At 49.4% G+C, this 21,928-nt stretch overlaps 1 protein-coding gene across 5 annotated transcripts in view; it reads left to right on the forward strand.

Moving 5' to 3' along the window:
* Positions 1-469: 469 nt before the first annotated feature.
* ATL2 (atlastin GTPase 2) overlaps positions 470-21,928 on the forward strand; it is a 60,899-nt gene continuing 39,440 nt past the window's right edge. For 4 of the 5 annotated variants that reach the window (XM_064146280.1, XM_064146279.1, XM_064146281.1 and 1 more), the window contains exon 1: positions 470-573. In XM_064146280.1, coding sequence (XP_064002350.1) covers positions 513-573 — 61 coding nt within the window. In that variant the 5' untranslated portion in view covers positions 470-512. Of the gene's footprint in view, positions 574-16,084; positions 16,175-21,928 lie in introns of all 5 variants that reach the window. The other variant, XM_064146282.1, reaches the window with a different exon arrangement.

Consider the following 21,928-nt stretch of genomic DNA (forward strand, 5'->3'; position numbering starts at 1 on the left):
GGAGTCGCCGTCCCTGGAGCTGTTCAAGGCAGGATTGGACGTGGCACTTGGTGCCATGGTCTAGCCTTGAGCTCTGTGGTAAAGGGTTGGACTTGATGATCTGTGAGGTCTCCTCCAACCTTGGTGATACTGTGATGTGGCTCTGACGACCACGGTTTAGGCCTAGCCTAGGCAGCTGGTTAACAGTTGCCCCCCCGTAATCCCTAAAACCCTCCTCAATCCGAGACCCCAAAGCCCAGAGCGGGCAGCGCCGAGGAGGCGCGCGCGGGCGGCGGGAAGCGAGGGCGCCTGCGCGGCCGCAGCGGGAGGGAGGGGCCGCAGCGGGAGGGAGGGGCCGCGGCGGGAGGGAGGGGCCGCGGCGGGAGGGAGGGGTCCGGGGCGGTCCCGCCCCCGTGCCCCGCCCCCGTGCCCCGCCCCCGTGCCCCGCCCCGTGGCCCGCGCCGCCGGCGGGCGATAAAGGTCTGGCGGCGGAGCGCTGACGTCACGGCGAGTTAATTTTAAACCCGGACAAGATGGCGGCCAGGGACGCGGCACGGCGAGCGGGTCCGGCCCGCCACCGGCCTGACCCGGCAGGTAACGCGGCCCCTCTGAGTGTCAGCAGCGGCGGCGGGCAGGCGGTGGGGCCGCCCGTGGGCCCCCTGCGAGAAGCACGGCGCTAGGCGGCTGGGCTCGCCGGCGTGGAGGCGCCGGGGGAGGCCCCCGTTTCTCCCCCCTCCTCAAAATGGCGGGGGCGGCCGCCAGCACCGACGCCTGCCCTCGGGGGGGCGGCGGGGGAGTCGGCACGGAGCCCCCCTGGGCTCGGCCCGCATGCCCGCTGCGGAGCGCGGTAACCGCGTTCTGCGCAGCCGGGCCTCCCGCTGTGCGGACGGCGGCCCGCACCGCAGCGTGGGCGGCCGTGAGTGCGGTCCGGGGGGCGGCCGGTCTGTGACCTTATTTCGCTGTGCGGCGGGGCTAGGCCTGCATGGTGCGAGGAGCAGAGGGTGCGGGCCGGAATGCGGCGGTGCCGCCCGGACGGGTCCCCAGGCCGCGGGGCGATCGCTTGGCGCGCTGCCGGGGCCGGATCCCGGAGGGCGCCAGCTCCTTGGAGGGGAGCAGCGCCTGGCAGCTCCTGGAAGGAGATGGCTAATCCGTGTTGGCCTGTCCCCTGCATGGACCCGCCGCACTCCGCCGTCAGGGCTGCTCTTGCTTGTAATAGATCCTGTGGTGCTGCTGGGACATGTCTTTGGCTCGGTGCTTAGCCTGGGCCGTGCTGGAGTCTGCGCAGTATGGGTTTTTAAGGATGGTTTTTTCTCAGGAACAGCTTAAAAGCTGAAGGTTCATAACCCTCTCTCCCCTGCTCCGTGGGACGGGGGACCTGGGACGAGTGAGGGCTGCGGTGGCTGTGTGGGACAGAATCATGTGAGGGTTCGAGCGCTGCATTGGAACACTGAGCTGTTTTAACGTAGTTATTGTATAACTCTCACGGAATTTGGAAGCAGAGCAATTGGGCTGGACACGATTAAACAAAATCTAGCCAATGCTTTTCAGTCTCTCCATGGACAGTGACTCTACCGCTGCCCGGGGCAGCCTTTTCCAGAGCTTGACCACCCTTTCAGGGAAGAAGTTTTTCCCTGTGTCCAACCTAAACCTCTCCATGAGGCCAGTTCTTGTCCCTATTGCTTGCTACTTGGGACAGGAGACCAACTCCCAGCTCACTCCACCGCTGTTGTGTTCAATTGCTTCATTTGCTTGCCAGCTAGAGCCTGATAAATCTAACAACATTATAAGCTGGCAGGTACATTGTGGCTGCTCTACTGCCTTTTCTTCATGGGAAGGAAGGGACAATGTTGCTGAGCATGTAGAAGTGTTTGATTGCTTTTTACAGCACTGTGGTTTTAGTCACAGTCCAGAGATTGAAGTGTAGGATATTACACTGCTTTGCTTCTCTTCCCAACGCCGCAGCACTGCTCAGTTTTCTTAGATGGTTCTGAGTACTACTCCCATTTATGTCGTTTAATGATCTCAAAGTCTTGGGTAGTTGCACAACTTTCTCAGGGCCACAAAAGCACCATCAAACCAGTGATAAATGGCCCTTAAGGTAGCTGTGTCATCGTCACTGGGGGTGATAGAAATGTGCACATGTCACTGGTAGGTTGCTTGTGTACTTCAGGCACTCAGTTGATAGGGTCTGTGTGTACAGCCATGGACAAGCTGTATGCCTGCTTGCAGAAGAGCTTTCTGTACAGCGAAAGGAAGCAGAGTGGTAGGTTGGAATGGTTACAAGAAGAGAAGTGTAACAGGAGATGCCTGTAATTCCTGCTGTGCCTTTACTAAGTGTTGCTTAATAGCTCCTATGTTCTAGCTTACCCTAAAGTCAATAACGACTTTTTTTTCCCCTCAAATAATAGCAGTAGCTCCTTGGCATTTCAACTAGAGCTCTTCTGAAAGTGGGGAGTGGGGTTGAGGAACTCTTTCAGCTGTTTGCAGCTTCTAAAGGCATTTCTGAAGCAGTTGTAGCACAGAACAGTTTTGCTTCAACTAGCATAAAAGTGTTCACACAGAATCCTAGAATGCTAGGTTGGAAGAGACCCCAAAGATCATCAGGTCCAACCTTTTTGGTGATAGCCCTGAAAACATTCCTTTAACTACAGCAGTCTTTCCTAGTTTAGGAGGCCAAGCAGCTCTTGTTCACTTCGGATGAACAGGAGTGCTTGAGCCTGGTTTGGAAGGAGCAGTTGAAGGGGGTTACAAGAAGGATGGAGGCTGTTTACAAAGGCGATAGGACACGGGGGGCAATGGCTTCGAGCTAGAGAAGAGCAGATTTAGACTGGGTATTTGGAACAGGTTCTTTACTATGAGGGTGGTGGAACGCTGGAACAGGTTGCCTGGGAAGGTGGTTGTGCCCCCGTGCCTGGAGATACTCAGAGCGAGGCTGGAGAGGGCTGTGGGCAGCCTGCCCTAGTGGAGGGTGTCCCTGCTGAGTGCAGGGGGGTTGGACTGGATGAACTTTGGAGGTCCCTTCCAACCCAGATGCTTGGATACTTTGTGCCAACAGCAGTCCCTGTCTTTTGGTTAAATGTCAGTGATTAGTGCTTGCTTAGTGACTCTACTAATGAAGTATCACTGACTGACCCTGTGAGAGGTGAGGGATTGCTTTCTCCTCTTGCCCTAATAAGAACAGAGACACTGCCTCAAGCTGCTGAGCTTGATAAGAGCAGGCCTGTTGGAGGGGAGGAGGGATGGGGGCTTTCCTCCAGTGTAACAGAAGAGCAGTCATCTCCTGATGGGGAATATCATATCCTCTCTGACTTTGAGTTATGTCCAGCCTCAAAAACAGGTGGCAAGGCAGGTAAACAAGATTTTGTGGTGGTCCTGTTTTGGTGCTGAACTACAGTGGTGTTAGTCTCCAGCACAAGCTGGGCTGTGGGTTTCACTTCAGCACTGTGATAAAACTGGTTCTAACTTTGTGCCTGTTGTTAGGAGACCATTTGTACATCTGGGCACAGCCTGTAAAAGTTTCCAACGGTTCCAAGGACATTCTGCCAAGTTTCACTGAAACTTCACCTTACATAGAAGAGCTCATTTGAAGTTGCCTTTGTTACTGCACTGCGGTCATCAACGGGCCCCGTTTTGGGGGTGATGGTTGATATTCTGGCATGGTTGTTCTGTGAATAGGAACTTTGAAACTTGATAATCAGACAGAGTTGTTTACCCTGGTGCTGCCTGCTGTGCCCACAATGCCATCTATAAACTGCCAGTTTGAGCATTGACTTCTCTAACTTAACTATGCCAATCACTATTATTTTAAGGTTTTGTCATTAATCTCAACTATCTAAGGTGAGCAGTACATCAATATTGATAACACTCCAGGCTGGGGCATGAGGAGAGGGAGAGCGGCCCCTCAGGAAAGGGCTTGGGGGGTGTTGGTGTGTGAGAAGCTGGGCAGGAGCCAGCAATGGGCACTGGCAGCCCAGAAGGCCAAGGGCAGCCTGGGCTGCATCCAAAGCAGCGTGGCCAGAGATGGAGAGAGGGGATCCTGCCCCTCTGCTCAGACCTCACCTGCAGGGCTGGGGCCAGCTCTGGGGCCCCTAACAGAAGAGCGAGCTGGAGCTGCTGTATAGGGTCCAGAGGAGGCCACAGAGATGCTCATAGGGCTGGAGACCCTCTGCTGTGGGGACAGGCTGGGAGAGTTGGGGCTGTTCATCTTGCAGAGGAGAAGGCTCCAGAGGATACCTTAGAGCTGCATTTCAGTATGTGAAGGGGACCTCCAGATAGGCTGGAGAGGCACTGTTCAGAAGGGCTTGGAATGATAGGACGAGGGCAATGGCTTGAAAGTGGAGCAAGGCAGAGTTAGGTTGGACCTGAGGAGGAAATTGTGCAGAAGGAGAGTGGCGAGACACTGGCACAGGCTGCCCAGGGCTGTGCTTGAGGGCCTGTCTCTGCAGACATTGAAGCTCAGCCTTGCTGTGTCCCTGTGCAGCCTGCTCTAGCTGGAGGTATCCCTGCTGAATGTAGGGGGTGGACAAGATGCCCTTGCAGGGTCCCTTACAACTTGATGCAGTTTTAACAAGGCCCAAAAGTATTTTCCAAGCTCCTGGAGAGGCAGGTTGGCTGTAAAGAAGTGGAAGTTTTCAGAAGTACACATGTCCACTAATTCTTAACACTTCACTGGAGATGGACTAGGGCCCTTCAAACCTTTTCAGCAACCTGAACTTGAGATATCCTGGAGGAAAGATGGAAATAAGTTCTCTTGCTTTTGGGAGGTTGTTCTTTGCCATGAAAATTATCTCCTGCTGTGCTTGATTTTGAGACCCTAGGGCAGCATAGGGAGTTGATCTGTATGAACACACATGTGGGTTTGGGATTTGTATCTGAAACATCATAAAAACCAGTTTGCAATGTAGGTGACAGCATTGCTCAGATGGACGTTTGCTCTTCGAGTTACTGTTAAGGAGCTGAGTGATGTGTGTTAGGACAAGAACTGAAGTGATTTCCAGCAGCAAATGAATGGGTAATAGAGATTAACATTCTGAGAGCATTGGGAACTACTCTGGTCTTTAACTTCTGCTTATTCCTGAAACAAATGAATATATTTTGTGTAGTAGCAAGGCTTATTTTGTGCTTGCTGAGCAGGCATTTGGGTGCTCAATCGATGTCCAAGTTGGAGGAACTCAGAAAGCCTTTAAGTTTGGGAATCTGTCATCTGCTCACTTAAACCTGGAATGAAATCTGAGGAATTTTAAGATCCATCTTTCCTCCACCGACTGACTTTATCTCCTGAGACCTGAAGGTAGCACTCATTGTATTCTGTAGCTGTACAAACAAGTTCCTGGGAATTGACCAAGGGTATAAATTAACGTTAGGCAAGTAGCTACCTGTTGATGTTTAACTGGAATTCTCACTTGGCAGCAAAGCAAGAAGCCTTGCATTTGGGAGGGAGTGGACATGCCCTACCAGAGTGGCATAGCTGGTACATCCACTTAATTATCTCCTCGACAGGTTCTTCACACACTTGCATATCCTAAAGCTATCTGAAGTCTGTCTCTGAGAATTCCAGCTGCTCTGTGGGGACGTTGCTCCTTGATGTAACAAGGCCTAGGGTATCTAGGGTCATTGTGTTTGCTATGGTCTGTGAAGCAAAGCGAGTGTCCCATTCGTTAAACAGCAAAACTATGCTGCTTTTATAACAGTAGCTGACTCCTCTTTAAGGTTGGAAAAGCTTAAAGCAGAATGTTGGAGAGCAGAGATGATGTTACTGAGCCATGCAGTACCCAAGGCAGGCAGACAATAGTTAGCTGAGTGGGCTCAGGTAAGCTGGGTATGGGAATTCCTAATGGATGCCAGCTTGATGAACTTTTGAGCAGAGCTAACAGGAATCAAACATCATGTGGAAAAGAAGTCTCGTTGGGCCTCTGCAGAAATGATTTATGAAAGACAGCTTCTTTTTCAAGACTCACACTGCACTTCTGGATCTGGGTGACCAGGGAACCGTCACAGCTCTAAGGCTGCACAGAGTGCCTCCTGGCAGCTCAGTAAGGTCTGTGCCTTGTGTATGGTATGAGGGCTATCCTTCTGCTAGCAGAGGAGATGGTTCACCTAATGTCATTTTTCTCTTGTTCTGGATGTGTTTCCAGCTTCATTTCTAGTGTGGACAATGAGCAGATTTGCAGCCCTGCATACCAGTGATTCTGCATGATAGGATGGGGTTTGTGTCCTGCTTCAACTCTTGGCAGGTTTCTCTTAAAAGGTTGCAATAGGAGCCAAAACCTGGAAGACAGCAGTGTTTAAGACTTGAGCTAATAAAATGTTGTCCAGATGAGGAATGTGGAGTGTAGACTGTAACCTCCAGTAAAAGGATAGCTTCATTTGCCCTGATGCAGTTTTGCTCACAATCAGTGCCCAGTCTGTAGTTGGTATCAAACAATACTAGTCTGTTTTTCCCACCCTCACCTTACAGAATCACAGAAACATCCAGGTTGAAAAAAACCCTCAGGGTCACCAAGTCCAACCCGTATCCCTGCTCTGCAAGCTGCACCCTAAACCATAGCCCCAAGCACCACAGCCAAACGACCTTTAAACACATTCAGGTTGGTGACTCCCTGGGCAGCTCATTCCAATGCCTGACCACTCTTGCTGGGAAAAAAGTTCTTCCTGATGTCTGGTCTGAACCTCTCCAGTCTCAGATTGAGGCCATTCCCTTGTTCTGTCACTGATTACCTGTGAGAAGAGACCAGCAGCAATCTCTCCACAGCCTCCTTTCAGGTAGCTGCAGACAGCCATGAGGTCTGCTCTCAGCCTCCTCTGTTTCACACTAACCATCCCCAGCTCCTTCAGTCACTCCTCATCAGATTTATTCTCCAGGCCCTTCCCAGCTCTGTTGCCCCCCTCTGGACCTGCTCCAGCACCTCCACATCCCTCTTGTAATGAGGTGCCTGGAACTGGACTGAACACTCAAGGTGTGGCCTCCTCAGCAGAGCAGAGTCCAAGGGGACAGTCACCTCCCTGCTCCTGCTGAACACAGCATTTCTGATCCCAGCCAGGATGCCATTGGCTTTCTTGGCCACCTGGGCACTGCTGGCTCCTGTTCAGCTGCTTGTCCATGACAACCCCCAGGTCCCTTTCTGCTGGCAGCTTTCCAGCCACACTGCCCCAAATCCGTAGCACTGCTTGGGGTTGTTGTGGCCCAAGTGCAGGACCTGGCATTTGGCCTTGTTGGAGCTCCTGCCATTAGCATTGGCCACAGACTCAACCTATCCAAGTCCCTCTGCAGAGCCTCCCTGCCCTTATGCAGATCAACACTGCCACCCAACTTGGTGTCACCTGTGAATGTGCTGCTGACACACTCTGTGTCTCCATCAAGATCATCAATAAAGATGTTAAACAGAAGTGGTTTCAGCACTGAATCCTGGGGACACCACTTGTGCCTAGCTGCCAGCTGGATTTAGCTCCACTGACCACCACCCTTTGGACCCATTTGTCCAGCAATGCTTTATCCAGCAGAGCTGTGCTCTTCCAAGCCATCAATAGCCACTTAGAGATGGTCATGTTGAATTTGCAGTCTCTTATTGGTCTTAGTGCAATGTTTGAAGTGGTTGTTGAGCAGTGTGGTGTGCTTTTTTTCCTTACTTGGACTGAGAATTGTAGAAACCTGTTGGAGAACTGTCTCAGCTGCTTGTACTGATGTGTTGGGACTGCTTACATGTTGCATGTACTTGGGAAAGTTGTTCTCACCTCTTATCTTCTTGGAGTAGTACTGCTGAGTAAGTGCAGTTATTTTAACTGTATCAGCCTAATCCTGTGATACCGCTGCCTGCAAACTTGTAACTGAGCTAACACTGAGGAGTTGTTCTTGTTCTGACAGCAGTGTGATTCTAGAAGTGACCTTACAGCTGCCCTCAAGGCTGTATCACTTCTCTTCCAAACAACGAAGTTTTTAAGCTTGTCACGGGGATGAGGGAGGGATCAGAGTACAAAACATACTTAAAAGGAAATGTTTCTGAATGCTAGTATAGCAGACTTGTTAGGACTGAAACTGTTTGAACAAGTGCAGTGAGTAATGCTTTTGGGGGTTTGGGTGCAGGACTGGAGCATTTTCTAGAGCTGTAGGAATAAAATCATAGAATCACAGCATGGTCTCAATTGGAAGGAACCTCCAAAGCTCATCCAGTCCAACCCCCTGCACTCAGCAGGGACATCCTCCAATAGAGCAGGCTGCCCACAGCTCTCTCCAGCCTCACCTTCAGTATCTCCAGGCATGGGCCCCAACCACCAATTTGGCCAACCTGTTGCAGTGTTGCAGCAGCCTCCTGCTGCAGAACTCGTTCCTCACAGCCAATCTCAATCTGCTCTGCTCTAGTTTGCAGCCTTTGCCCTTGTCCTGTCCCTGCAGGCCTTTGGCAACAGTCCCTCTGCAGCCTTCTGGTAGCCCCTTCAGGTCCTGGCAGACTGCTTATAGATCTGCCTGGAGCCTTCTCTTCTGCAGGCTGCACACCCCCAGATACCTCAGTCTGTCCTTATAGCAGAGTTGCTCCAGCTCCCTACTCAACAATGATCAGGGACCTGCTTCATCAGGTCCATGTCCTTCCTCTATTGAAGGCTCCAGTGCTGGACACAATACTCAAGTGAGGTTTTACCATAGCAGAGTTAAGTGGCAACATCACTGCTCTGCATCTGCTTTTGCAACTCTCCTTTTACAGCTCAGGATGTAACTGGCCTTCTGAAAAATGATCATGTTCTGAGATTTAAGAGGCAGAAAAGTCAGAATAAAATAATGGTGGTGGGAGCATCAAGAAATGCCACTTAAAATCATAGAATCAAGCAGGTTGGAAGAGACCTCCAAGCTCATCCAGTCCAACCTATCACCCAGCCCAGTGCAATCAACTAGACCATGGCACTAAGTGCCTCATCCAGTCTTTTCTTGAAGACCTCCAGCGATGGTGACTCCACCACCTTCCTGGGCAGCCCATTCCAATGACAGATCACTCTGTGAAGAATTTGTGCTGTTAAGTTTTGTTTTCAGTGGAAAAATAAACATGTTACCTACTGTGAACATAGCAGATACAATGAAATACTTGAGCTGCAGATCTGCTCAGGATCTTGCTTGTTTAAGAAGACCCTTTGAATGCAATCTGGTGCCTTTTAATGAAGTTGGAAGTTGACTCATGATAGAGTGAATGTTATTCTTGGAGTCTCAGTCTAAGTAGTTTGACTTGCAGATGTATCACCGTTTTGTTAATCAGATATCAAATAGAGATGCTCTGTAGCCTAATCTGTAGATGACTTATTTCTGTAGTGCATTAAAACTGACTAGGTTAAGTTATTGTAAGCTTTAAAAGAGCAGCTTGCTGCTATCTACCTCTGTTGGGGTCCTAAACCTAGAATTAGTCCTCTATACACTCTAAGGTAAGACTTTATGAATCCACAGAACGAGGACAATAAATATGATGGACAAGAAGCTGGACATGAGCAGACAGTGTGCACTTGCAGCCCAGAAGGCCTGACACATCCTGGGTTTCACCAAAAGATGTGTTGCCAGCGGATCCAGAGAGAGGATTCTATCACTTTGCTCTGTTCTGCTGAGACCTCACCTGCAGTGCTGCATCCAGATCTGCAGCCCTCAATATAGGACCTGATGGAGAGGGTCCAGATGAGGGCCATGAAAATGATCAGGGAGTTGGAGCATCTCTGCTAAAAGGACAACTGAGGGAGCTGGGAGTAGTCAACCTGGAGAAGATGAGGCTGTGGGGATACCTAATAGAAGCCTGCCAATACTGAAGGGGCCCTACATGAAGGGTGGAGAGAGACTCCTTACAGAGGCCTGCAGGGACGGGACAAGGGGCAGTGGCTTCAACCTAGAGCAGAGTAAATTCAGGTTGGGTGTTAGGAATAAGCTCTTTACTATGAGGGTGGTAGAATGCTGGAACAAGTTGCCCAGGGAGCTGGTTGTGTCCCCATCCCTGGAGATCAGAAACATCCAGGTTGGCAAAGCCCCTCAGGATCACCAAGTCCAACCTATAACCGTACTCAACAAGATTCACCTTAAACCATATCTCTAAGCACCACATCCAAACGACCCTTAACCACATCATGGGTTGGTGACTCCACCACTTCCCTGGGTAGCTCATTCCAGTGCCTGACTGCTCTCTCCATGAAAAACTCTTTCAAGGTGAGGCTGGACAGGGCTTTGGGCAGCTTGATCTAGTGGAGGATGTCTCTGCTGAGTGCAGGAGGGGTTGGACTAGATGACTTTTAGAGGTCACTTCCAACCCAGACCATTCTGTGATTCTATCTACAAAGGCTGTTGGTTGGAGAGGATGTTAAATAGACAATTTTATTTCTCTCTTCCCTTTCAACCCAAGTGAAAGGAGATTAAGCCATTTGTAGTCCAGGCTATAGTATGGTGTGCTGTCCTGTAGAAAAGTAGTTAGATTGGTTAGATGTATTCAGACTAATCTGAGAACTTGCCTGCAAAGAGTAGAGGTGACCAGCTCCCCTGCTGTGCTTGTTGCTTTTAGAAGGATCCCATGGCTTGCCTTTGGGATTACTCTCTTCTTGTCCTCCATGCTGTGCTCACCACCAGGCTTGACTGGCCAACAGCCATTAGTGCACACAACCTTTGCTGCCCCAGGGAAATGCTGTGTGAAACCCCAGCATGGTGCTGCTGTGAATCATAGAATGGTAGTGGTTGGACATGTTGAGTCTAGCCTCCCTGTTGTGAATCATAGAATGGTAGTGGTTGGAGATGTTGAGTCCAACCTCTCTGCCAAACAGGATCACCTAAGGTGGGTGACGCAGAAATGGATCCAGACAGGTCCTAGGTCTCTAGAGAAGGAGACTCCACAGCCTCTCTGGGCAGCCTGTTCCGGAGAGCTAGCATCCTCAGAGTAAAGAAGTTGCTCCTCATGTTTAGGCAGAACCTCCTGTGTTCCAGTTGGTGTGCATTGTCTTTTCTTATCACAGGACACCACTGAAAAGGGATATGCCTCATCTTTTCTTTTGCTTAGCAATGGCTGAGGTTTCTCTGCTAAGAAGTCTTGTGAGTGGTGTTAGAGAAGCTTAGGTAAATGTGGAAGTCTTGAGCCCTTTGAACACTTATGAAGGTGCTTGTATGGAACTGAGCAACTGAAGTGCAAGTGTTCTACAGTGTCATTGTGACAACTTAATTGGTGATTTTGAAATCAGAGTTCTGCTAAGAGCAGAGAGAGCTCTTAGCAGGTGCAGTATATTCAGTAGGAACGTTCAAGGGAATGATTTTCTAGTGCGGGAATGATTATGCCAAGCTTGAGGTCTGCCCAGCAGCTGCACATCCTAGCCTATGATGGACAAAACTGAAGCTCAGCTTAGCCTGAAACTAAACTTAAACTGAAGCTTAGCCTGCGTTTGCAGAGGAAGGAAACCTTGCTATGAAGGTTAACAACCGTGTTGGCTGGCTCAGCCTAAATCTGAACTCCTTCAGATCAGGACAGATCTTTGGCAAGGTGCAGTCTGATCCAGTTACAGCCCAGTTGTCTGTCCCTCTTCGCAGTGTTATCACATATCACTAAGTCAGTCTCCACGTGGACACGCTTCTTAACTGTACTTGTGAGTTCTCAGAGTGTGGAGAAGTTTTCCAGCTTAACTGGGTTGTGGCTGCAAAGCTGAACGTTTCTGTTGGCACCAGTGCCCAGGCGAGCAGCTTCTGACAGCCTCCCCCTCAGCTGTGCTGGTGCAGCTGTTTCAGAGCATGCAGAGTGCACAGCACATCACCTTGTGTTTGGCCAAGGTAAGTTGGTACTGGTACCAAGGTCAGTGGTCCCAATGCAGAGGGTGGTGGTCCTGTACTGTTCAACAGGGTAGGTGAACCACCTTGGTCTCTGGAGATGGAGCTGCCTAGCTCTGCCTCTTGCTTGTCTTCAGCTCTGGTGCTCCTGCTGAGCTGATATACTTTGTAGAGCCTCGTTGATGTAGGATTGCTTTTTCTGCTGGCTTAGTTTGTTTAGCTGACTTGACTTCAAGCAGTGTTAGATGCATCCTTTACCCGCACGTGTGTAAGGCCTTTAGTACTTCCCTGTGCAACATCCTGGTCACCAAATGGGGAAAGCATGGATGTGAGGAGTGGACCACTGGCTGGGTAAGGAATTGGCTGGATGGCACTTGAGAGTTGTCCAAATGGAGACTGGTGACACGTAGTGTCTCTCAGGGATGGTACTGGGACCAGTGCTATTTAACACCTGTGTCAGTGACATAGGCAGTGGGATTGAGGCACCCACAGCAAGTTTGCTGGTGACACCAAGCTGTGTGGTGTGGTGGAGGGAAGGATCCATCCAGAAGGACCTGGACAGGCTGCAGAGCTGGGCCCAAGCCAACCTCCTGATAATTAGCAAGGCCGAGTGCAAGGTCCTGCTGCTGGGTCAGGGCAATGCCAAGCACAAATGCAGGCCGCAGAGGTGTCAGTTGATGCCAAACTGCCCAGGAGCTAGCACTGGTCACTGGCAGCCCAGAGCCAGCTGTGTGCTGGATGCATCCAGAGCAGGGAGAGCAACAGCACAGGGAGGGAATTCTGCCCTTCTGCTCTGCTCAGACCTCACCTGCAGCACTGCCCCCAGCTCTCGTGTCACCAGCATGAGTGGGACATGAAACTGCTGGGGAGAGTCTATAGGAGGCCACAGAGATGCTCAGAGGGTTGGAGAATCTCTGCCATGGGGACAGGCTGAGAGAGTTGTGGCTGTTCAGCCTTGTGATGGTTTGGGAGTTATTGCCTTCCCCCCAATGAAATCAGCCAGACTGGAAGTTAAGGAATGAAGCTGTATTTACAGTGTAGCACAATTATCAAGCATGTATATATACAGTTATATGCAAATTAAAAGTAATATAGAAACACAATACCCCACCCAGAAATCAGATTGCCAGGAGGGCTGCTGACCCAAACTTCCTCCCCTCTCCTTCTTTCCCTCCCTTCAGAAATAACCAGATCAACCCTCGCATGTCTCACATGATAAATCTGGAGAGGTCTGAGGTGAGATGTCAAAAAGGGTTAGGTTGGATTAGAGTTAAGGCAGAGGCAGCCACAGAGACCAGACTGCCAGAAAGAAGGAGCAGAACTGAGAGCTGAGCAGTGAGTGTCTTATCCATATTTTGACTGGTTGTGTTTCTCAGCAGAAGAATGGGCAATAGAGGGTACTGTGGTTTAGTTCTTTCTTCTCACAACTAAGGGTTTGATTTCTTGCAGTAAAATAGAGAGAAACCAGCTGGGTTTTGTTAGCCTCAAAGCAGCACAGGGCTGGAGAGGAGAAGGCTTCAGGGAGACCTTAGAGCAGCCTTCCAGTATCTGAAGGAGGCTACAGGAGACCTGGAGGGGGACTTTGGACAAAGACTGGGAGTGACAGGGTAAGAGGGAATGGATTGAAGCTTGAGGATGGCAGATTTAGACTGGGGATGAGGAAGAAATTCTTGGCAGTGAGGATGGGGAGACACTGGCACAGGTTGCCCAGGGAGGTTGTGGCTGCCCCCTCTCTAGAGGTGTCCGAGGCCAGACTAGATGAGGCCTTGAGCAACCTGGGCTGGTGGGAGGTGTCCCTGCCTGTGGCAGGGGGATTGGAACTGGATGGTCTTTCAAGTCTCTTCCAATCCAAACCATTCTATGAATAAGTGGCAAAATGAGCAAAGTAGTGTGGTACTTGGTGGTGCTGGAGAGGGGGAAGAGTGGGAGGGCCCTCACAGAAGTGGGTGGTTGAGGCTGGGCTGCACTACTGAAACAGGCTGGCAGAGGCAGCAGTCGCTGGTGCTATGGTACTGTCCTGCTGGCAGAAGAAACGTGCTTTGAGCTGAGGCAGTAGCGAGGCTCTTGTGTGCAGCAGCAGCAGTGGTGCTGGTGAATTGTGGAGCCTAGATGTGGGACTAAAGTACATGGCATGGTTAGGTACTGTATTGATTATTATGGGGCAGCTGCATGATTAAGTGATGTGGCAGCCCAGGCTGCCTTCTCTACCTGCTTAGCAGCATGGACTACTTTTGCTATAGCTGTGTCCAAAAAATCTTTTCCTCCAGTGGAGACCAAATGAACACATGCAAGATGTGATTTGTAGTTGGGTGAGATTGTGGGGTTTTTTGCTTGGATTTGTTTCAGTTCTCCCTAATCGTGACTCCTATGGGGCTGCTTTTTTCCCTGTTTTGATTTTGCCTGGATCAAGGCAATCGCAGGCACCAGTATAGGCTGGGCAGTGCCTGGCTTGAGAGCAGCCCTGAGGAGAGGGACTCGGGGATGCTGGTGGATGAGAAGCTCAACATGATCCAGCACTGTGCACTTGCAGCCCAGAGAGCAACCAGAGCCTGGGCTGCAGCAAGAGCAGTGTGGGCAGCGGGGTCAGGGAAGTGATCTGCCCTTTACTCTGTACTGCTGAGACCCAGCTGGAGTACTGCATCCAGTTCTGGAGCCCCTGGTACAAGAGGGATATGGAGGTGCTGGAGATTGTCCAGAGAAGGGCCACAAGGTTGATCAGAGAGCTGGAGCTGCTCTGCTGTGAGGAGTTGGGGCTGTTCAGGCTGGAGAGAAGGCTCCCAGGTGACCATATTGTGGCCTTTCAGTATCTTAAAGGGGCTACAAGAAAGCTGGGAAGGAAGGGACTTTTTAGACTGTCAGGTAGTGACAGGACTGGGAGTAGTGGATCCAAGCTAGAAATAGGTGGATTCAGACTGGATGTTAGGAAGATCTTGACTGTGAGGGTGGTGAGGCCCCATCTCTGGAGGTGTTTAAGGCCAGGCTGCATGAGGCTCCAGACAGCCTGATATGGTGTGAGGTGTCCCTTCCCATGGCAGGGGGGTTGGAACTGGATGATCCTTGTGGTCCTTTCCAACCCTGATTCTATGACTCACGTTGCAGATCTGGGCATTGACTGTGTTGACACACAGGCTGTGTTCCCTGGTCAAGCTTCCCTTGCATCTCTTGGGCGTGTTAGGGTGGTTGGTACCAGGTTAAAGAACAGTTGAGAATGTAGTGGGAGGAGGAATTTAATGACTCCACAAAGGTGTCTGAAGGTGGTTGCTGTATCACTTTTGCTAGCTGTGTGATCTAGAGAGAGCAGTTTCTTAAGGCAAACCCATTTTGTCCCTGCACTTTCTTTCTTTGCAGTGAAATGTAGAACTTTTTTTGTTTAGACAGAATGATGGAGTTTGCTGCCGGACAAGCTGAGTGGAATGCTCTCTTAGCTGCAGGAAAGTAGGAAGCTGGGTGTAAACTGGAGGTTGCATTAAAAGATCATTTTTGCTTAGAAGCTTCAGATTGTTAGAATGGTTTGGGTGGGAAGGGACCACCAGAGGTCATCCAGTCCAGTCCCCCTGTAGTCTGTGGGGACATCCTCCACTGGAGCAGGTTGCTCAAAGCCCTTTCCAGCCTCACTTTGAATATCTCCAGGGATGGGGCTTCAACTACCTCCCTGGGCAGCCTGTTGAAGTGTTGCAGCAGTCTCCTGGTGCAGAGCTTGTTCCTCGCATCCAATTTCAATCTATCCTAAGGCCATTGCCCCTTGTCTTATCACTATAGTCCCTCTGCAGCTCCCCTTCACGTACTGGAAGCATGGTTTGAGCAGAAAGAAAGAAAACAAGCAAAAACCCCTTTTTGGCTTGCTCTGCTTCCTTCCATTTGTTATTTCTGACTGAGAGCTTATCTGTGCTGGAAATGAGAGTCTGAAACCTGGCCCTTTGGCTTACCTCCCTGTGCAGCAAAAGCGAGCACTGGTTCTGCTTGCTGTTGCGCTCCTCTGTGGCTGTGATCCAGTTGCAGGTGGATGACTAAACTTATTCTAGTTGCTAATCTAAACATCAAACATGAAGTAATTGCAGTTGGCATATCTCAGCTTACTTTTTTTTTTCCCCCCTCCCTATCCTTTTCACTGCAAACCTTGGTTCGTTTTAGCTAATTGTTGTTCAGATTATCAGTTGCTGACGTGAGGAGTACATGCAAGGTACAGAAAGTGTAGTTGTGGCCTAAACCAATTAGAAAATACTGACTCAGTCTTCCTAGGTGAGCAACAGTCTTAAACAGACTTGGAAATCTTCCTAATTTAAATGTCTGGCCTGCAAAGATTCGGTCAGCCTGCAGTGTTCACAAAGAGCTTTCGCTTGTTTGCAGAATCTCTGCTGGACTAGGGCATTGTCAGAGCTGGTGTATTCCTGTTCCCACCCTCCAGAACCTGAAGAATGATAAGAAAAGGGAGAAAAGGTGAGGAAGAGGCTTTTTTTTTTTTTTTTAGTACTTTCATCTGCCTTAGCCTTAATATTTTAAAAGCAGCATTCTTTGAGGGGGCTGGAAAAGTACTAGTAAACCTTGCTGTGTGTAGAGATCCTTTTAGGTCCTTCAGTGAAAGTGCTAATAATAACTGTGATTTTTAGGCAGAGTGGAAGAAGGATGAGAAGTCTGCTTTGTCAGTTGTGCTAGCCTCCAAGTTTTGCCTTGTAGCTATGGAGAAACAGCATTCTTACTAAGTTCAGAAAAGCAATCCTTAGATATGAGATGTATATTTGCCTTCCTAGGTTGTAACAGCATTAGTACTGCTTCTGTTTTAATCTTTCCTTGTCAGTATTCTCTTGTCTGCATTTCACAAAATCACAGAACCTTAGAGGTTGGAAGGGACCTCCAGAAATCAAGTCCAGCCTCCCCTGCCAAGCAGGATCACCCAGGGTAGTTTGCACAGGAATGCATCCAGATGGGCTGGGGGCGTCTCCAGAGAAGGAGACTTGTTGAAATGGCTGAATTTGAGGGTTAATTCTTTGTGATTATGAAGTCTCTCTCCAGCTTTTCTGTCCCCTTAATTGGGGAATGCAAAATGCCACCTTATTGGTATTCTGTGTATAGAATCATAGAATCAACCAGGTTGGAAGAGACCTCCAAGCTCATCCAGTGCAACCTAGCACCCAGCCCTAGCCAGTCAACCAGACCATGGCACTAAGTGCCTTATCCAGTCTTTTCTTGAGCACCCCCAGGGATGGTGCCTCCACCACCTCCCTGGGCAGCCCATTCCAATGCCAATCACTCTCTCTGTGAAGAACTTCCTCCTAACATCCAGCCTAGACCTCCCCTGGCACAACTTGAGACTGTAGCTGTGGGAGAGCTGTCTGCTCAAAAGCACTCAGGAGTACACCAGGCCCAGTGTCATTGGACACTGGAATGGGCTGCCCGGAGAGGTGGTGGAGTCGCCGTCCCTGGGGCTGTTCAGGGCAAGGTTGGATGTGGCACTTGGTGCCATGGTCTAGCCTTGAGCTCTGTGGTAAAGCACTTGATGATCTGTGAGGTCTCTTCCAACCCTGATAATACTGTGATACTGTAACCAGTCAGGATCAGAAGGGACTGCAGGGATCATCTAGTTCCAGCCCCTCCGCCATGGGCAGGGACACCTCACATTTCATTAGCTGTGATGCTTTCTAGGTATATAGGTCATCAGAATATCATAATTTTCCTCTTCCCTGACAGAATTGCAGCTTCAAGTACTTCTTGCTTCTTCTCACAGTTTATGTAACAGCTCTAAATCTGTCCCCTTAACATCCCAATGCCCTGAAGGAACAGAAAGAGTTAATTGCATCATACCATCTCTCCTGGCTCACTGAATATGCAAACAAATCTTTTAGGGTTTAACTCATTATTCATATTTATAACTGAAATACTCAAAATACTGTTATTATTTCTGGTCTTAAACCCAGGCTCTTGGAAGTGTTGTCTAGTCAGCAGTAGGAAAGCAGTGAGGTCTGTGTCAGCCCTGCAGCATTCATTTGGGTCTGCTGTAAGTTTATTGCATGGGGTAGGACTGCTGGAGAAAGGAGAGGACAAATTTGGGATTTAAAGTCTAGTGTGTTCTTTTTTTTTTTTCCAGTAGATATGACAGATTTTTACTTTTGCCTTGTCCAAGTAAGGTTTGAAGGTTAACCTACTTGGTTTTGGTTTCTACTGTGGAAGTCAATTCACACATACCTACACTTTCTTCATTTCACTACATTGAAACAAGGAACGTTTGAAGTTTGTCTCCTTACATTGAGGCAAATTTCCTAGGTGAAGCTCTGAGAGGATTCAGCCTGGAGAAGAGGAGACCTTGGAGTGGCCTTCCAGTATCTGAAGGGGGCCTACAGGAAGGCTGGGAAGGTACTATTTGTAAGATCTTGTAATGGCAAGATGAGTTTTAAACTGGCAGAGGGATGATTCAAACTAGATGTTAGGAAAGGGTTCTTTATAGTAAGGGTGGTGAGACACTGGCACAGGTTGCCCAGGGAAGTTGTGGCTGCTCCCTCCCTGGATGTGTTCAAGGCCAGGTTGGATGAGATCTTGAGCAACCTGCACTAGTGGGAGGTGTCCCTGCCTATGGCAGTGGTTTGGAACTGGCTCAACTTTGAGGTCCCTTCCAACCTAAACCATTCTATGATTCACTGCACTGAAATGTGGTGCAACAGTTTCCTCCTGACAGCTTAGATCAAAAACTTAAAATAAGTTAAATCCCTCAGGCAGTGGAGGTTTGAAGTTGGTGTAGCACTCTCCAGCACCCAGTCAGCTGTGGGGGGGTTACCTGTATTGCATCTGTATTGATCTGGGAGTGGGAGGCTTTTGTATGGATGTGTGGTGTCTGAGGAGCACCAGGGAAGTTCAGGGATGCTGAGAGCTGAAGTATCCAGAGGCGCTGGCAGTTGTGATTTAAAGTGGGACTTCTGGCAAAGTGCAAGTTTCTGCAGAAAGAAGATGTTAAGACTATCAGCTCAAGGACATGTAAAGTCATGGAAAGTTGGAAAAGACCTCTAAGATCAAGTCCAGCCTTCAAGTCTTTGTAACTCCTTGTGGTGGAGCCAATGGAAGATTGGTGAGAGCCATCTGATTAAGGTGACTTATTTCGGACTTCGTTCATAATCTGAGGTGGCCACGAAGATGGGGGTTGGATGAAATGACCTCTGGTGGTCTCCTCCAACACAGACCATTCTATGATTCTGTGCTCAGAGTGCTGAAACACCTCTCTTGTGAAGACAGGCTGAAACAATTGGGGCTGCTTGGGCCAGAGAAGAGAAGGCTCTGGGGAGACCTTAGAGAAGCCTCCCAGTACTTGAATGGGGCTACAGGAAAGCTGGATGGGAGGGACTATTTGCAAGGGCTTGTAGGGATAGCACAAAGAGCAATGGATTGAAGCTGGAGGAAGGCAGATTTGGACTGCAGATTAGGGAGACGTTCTTGACGATGAGAGTGGGGAGACACTGGTACAGGTTGCCCACAGAGGCTGTGGATTCCCCTTCCCTAGAGATGTTCAAGGCCAGGTTGGATGAGACCTTGAGCAACCTGATCAAGTGGGAGGTGTCCCTGCCCGTGGCAGGGGAGTTGGAACTGGATGATCTCTAAAGTCTCTTCCAACCTAAACCATTCTAGGGGTCTATGAATGATGTGTTTAACAAGCTGGGTGTCTTTGGGTTAAAAGTTAAAAGTAATTATGCCTGTACTTGGTTTCTATGGATGAGCTTAAAGGAAGGAATTTGCATTTGGAGTACACTCTCTCTTATTTTCCTAGCTTGCAGATTGAGGTACCATGGTCTTACACTGCAGACAAATAGGTCATCAGCTACTGGCTGTGTACTTAGAGGAAACAGGAATTAGCTTTTCCTTTTACTTCACCCTCTTAAGAAGTGGCTTATTTAGTTTGTTCAGTTGAAATATTGTCTCTACCATACACAAGAAGCTCTTGTTCTGAAAATCTGGCTTAGCATTTCAACAAATGGTGCTTGTTCTGGGTACTTAGCTGATGAGTGTCAACAGTTCTGCTGTAATTGTTGCTGAGGAACTGAGTGGTGCTGCCTTCTCTTGGTTGTGTGCTTCCATTCAAGTCTGTCTGCTGCTCTGTCTGGACCTGCAGTATTTCCTCTCTCCTCCTCGGTTTAACCTGGGAAGTGATGCTGCACAGTCAGAGCTGTGCACTAGTTCACAGGCTCTGAGTGACTCAGGGTGGAAGAAACCAAAGCAGAGTAGGGAGTGCTTAGGAAGCAGCTACAGTAATAGGTCTGAATGCAGACTTCAGGGGCAGGTCCAGCTGAGGATGTTTTTGCATCAGCTTCAGCCAGAATGGAAGATCTGACTGTAGTATGGAGTGTGTTAGTTCAGAAGCTTTAAAGGTCAGACGAACAACAAATGAGCCTCAGATACTATGTCCAGTTCTGGTGGTGTCAGAAGAAGAACAACATAGAACTGTTGGAGCAAGTCCCAGAGGAGGCCACAAAGATGCTCCAAGGGCTGGAGCAGCTCTGCTGTGAGCACAGGCTGAGGGAGCTGGGGCTGTGCAGCCTGGAGAGGAGAAGGCTCCAGGGTGACCTCAGAGCTGTCTGCCAGTGCCTGAAGGCATCCTGCAGGAAGGCTGCAGAGGGACTTGTGCTGAGGGTGTCTGGAGACAGGCCAAGGGGGAATGGTTTGAAAATGAGGTAGAGCAGGGTTAGAGTGGAGCTGAGGAAGAAATTCTGCAGTACAAGGGTGGTGAGGCCCAAACAATAAAAAGCCCTGAAACACATCCTTCAAAGCAAGAAAAGTCATTGGGTGGTCATTCTAAGAATGCCATCTCTTCTAAAGTCAGTGCTCATCTGCTTGGATTTTGTGAGGCTGAACTATCGCAAGGAAGAACCTAGTGCAGTTTGTGCTCCTTAGATTGGGCTTTAGGAGGAATCCACTGAAATTCCAGGTTTCAAGTAGCACGCTGTGACCGTGCTGGGGCAGATGAGGGCAGCAAGGTAGAGGGAAAAGAGGAGTAGGGATTCATACTGTGAATGTCACTAACTGCTGGCCTAACCTGACTTGGCAGTGCTATCAGCACGTTGCTTTTCTTCTGCTACCTACAGAACCTACCAGAGTGCTTTTGCAGAAAAGTGGGCTGTGAAGTGGGACTTCTGTCCTGAGATTTGTCTTCAGAGACTGCTCTGAAAGTAGTTCATAGAATCACTATGTGTGTGGTTGGAAGGGACCTCAAGGACCATCCAGTTGCAGTGCTCCTGCCATGGGCAGGGATACCTCACACTAGATCTAGGTGCCTGGATCCACATTTAGCCTGACCTTAAAAACTTCCAGGGATGAGGCTTCCACCACCTTCCTGAGCAACCTGTGCCAATCTCTTATGACTCTCTTGGTGAAGAACTTCTTGCTAACATCCAGTGTGAATCTGCCCACTTCTAGTTTTGCTCCATCACTGTCCTGTCACAACCTGACAGCCAATAAAGTCCCTCCCCAGCTTTTCTGTAGGCCCCTTTCAGACACTGGAGGCCGCAGTAAGGTCTCCTGGGAACCTTCTCTTCTCCAGACTGAACAACTCCAACTCTCTGTTTCTATAGGAGAGATGCTGCAGCCATCTCTTCTTGGAAGCTGAATGTGGTCCTCAACCCAGGATACTGAAGACTTCTAGAAAGGTTTCTAAAGTACTCCAGTACTGTGTGAGACAGTGATTGGCCCAACTAAGAAGCCAGATGGTGATATATAGGAGACCATAAAGGTTGTGGCATCTGCCTAGGAGAACATTAGCATAAGCTGCTTGCGGTGCTGGGATGTGCAGTAGCAGTTGTTCTACAGGTAACAGACATGCTTGACTTTTGCAATGTCTGGCCTGTTAATCGCCAGCTACTTCAACATCTCTCAAGGGGAAGGGTGTTCTCTGCAACCTGAGCTCTGCTGGATAAATCAGGTTTCCTTCACAGCTGTCAATACACCCTCTGAACTGCATGATTCATGGCAGCAATGGCCTTTCCTGTGGGTATCATGGAATCACAGAATGGCTTAGGCTGGAAGAGACTTTGGAGATTGTCTGATCCAATGTCTCAACTAGACCAGGGTAGATGAAGCTTTCAAATCTGTTAGGCTGGCTGATCAAAACACCAACAAACCAACTTGACCCAAAGAAACAAACCCAAGTCAGTGCTCTGAAGTTGATTTTCCAAGCTCTGCTTGGTGAGAGCTAGTAGAAGCTGAACATAGGGGCTAAGG

This window comes from Pogoniulus pusillus, chromosome 7 (assembly GCF_015220805.1).
Source record: "Pogoniulus pusillus isolate bPogPus1 chromosome 7, bPogPus1.pri, whole genome shotgun sequence".
NCBI classification, from domain to species: Eukaryota; Metazoa; Chordata; class Aves; order Piciformes; family Lybiidae; genus Pogoniulus; species Pogoniulus pusillus.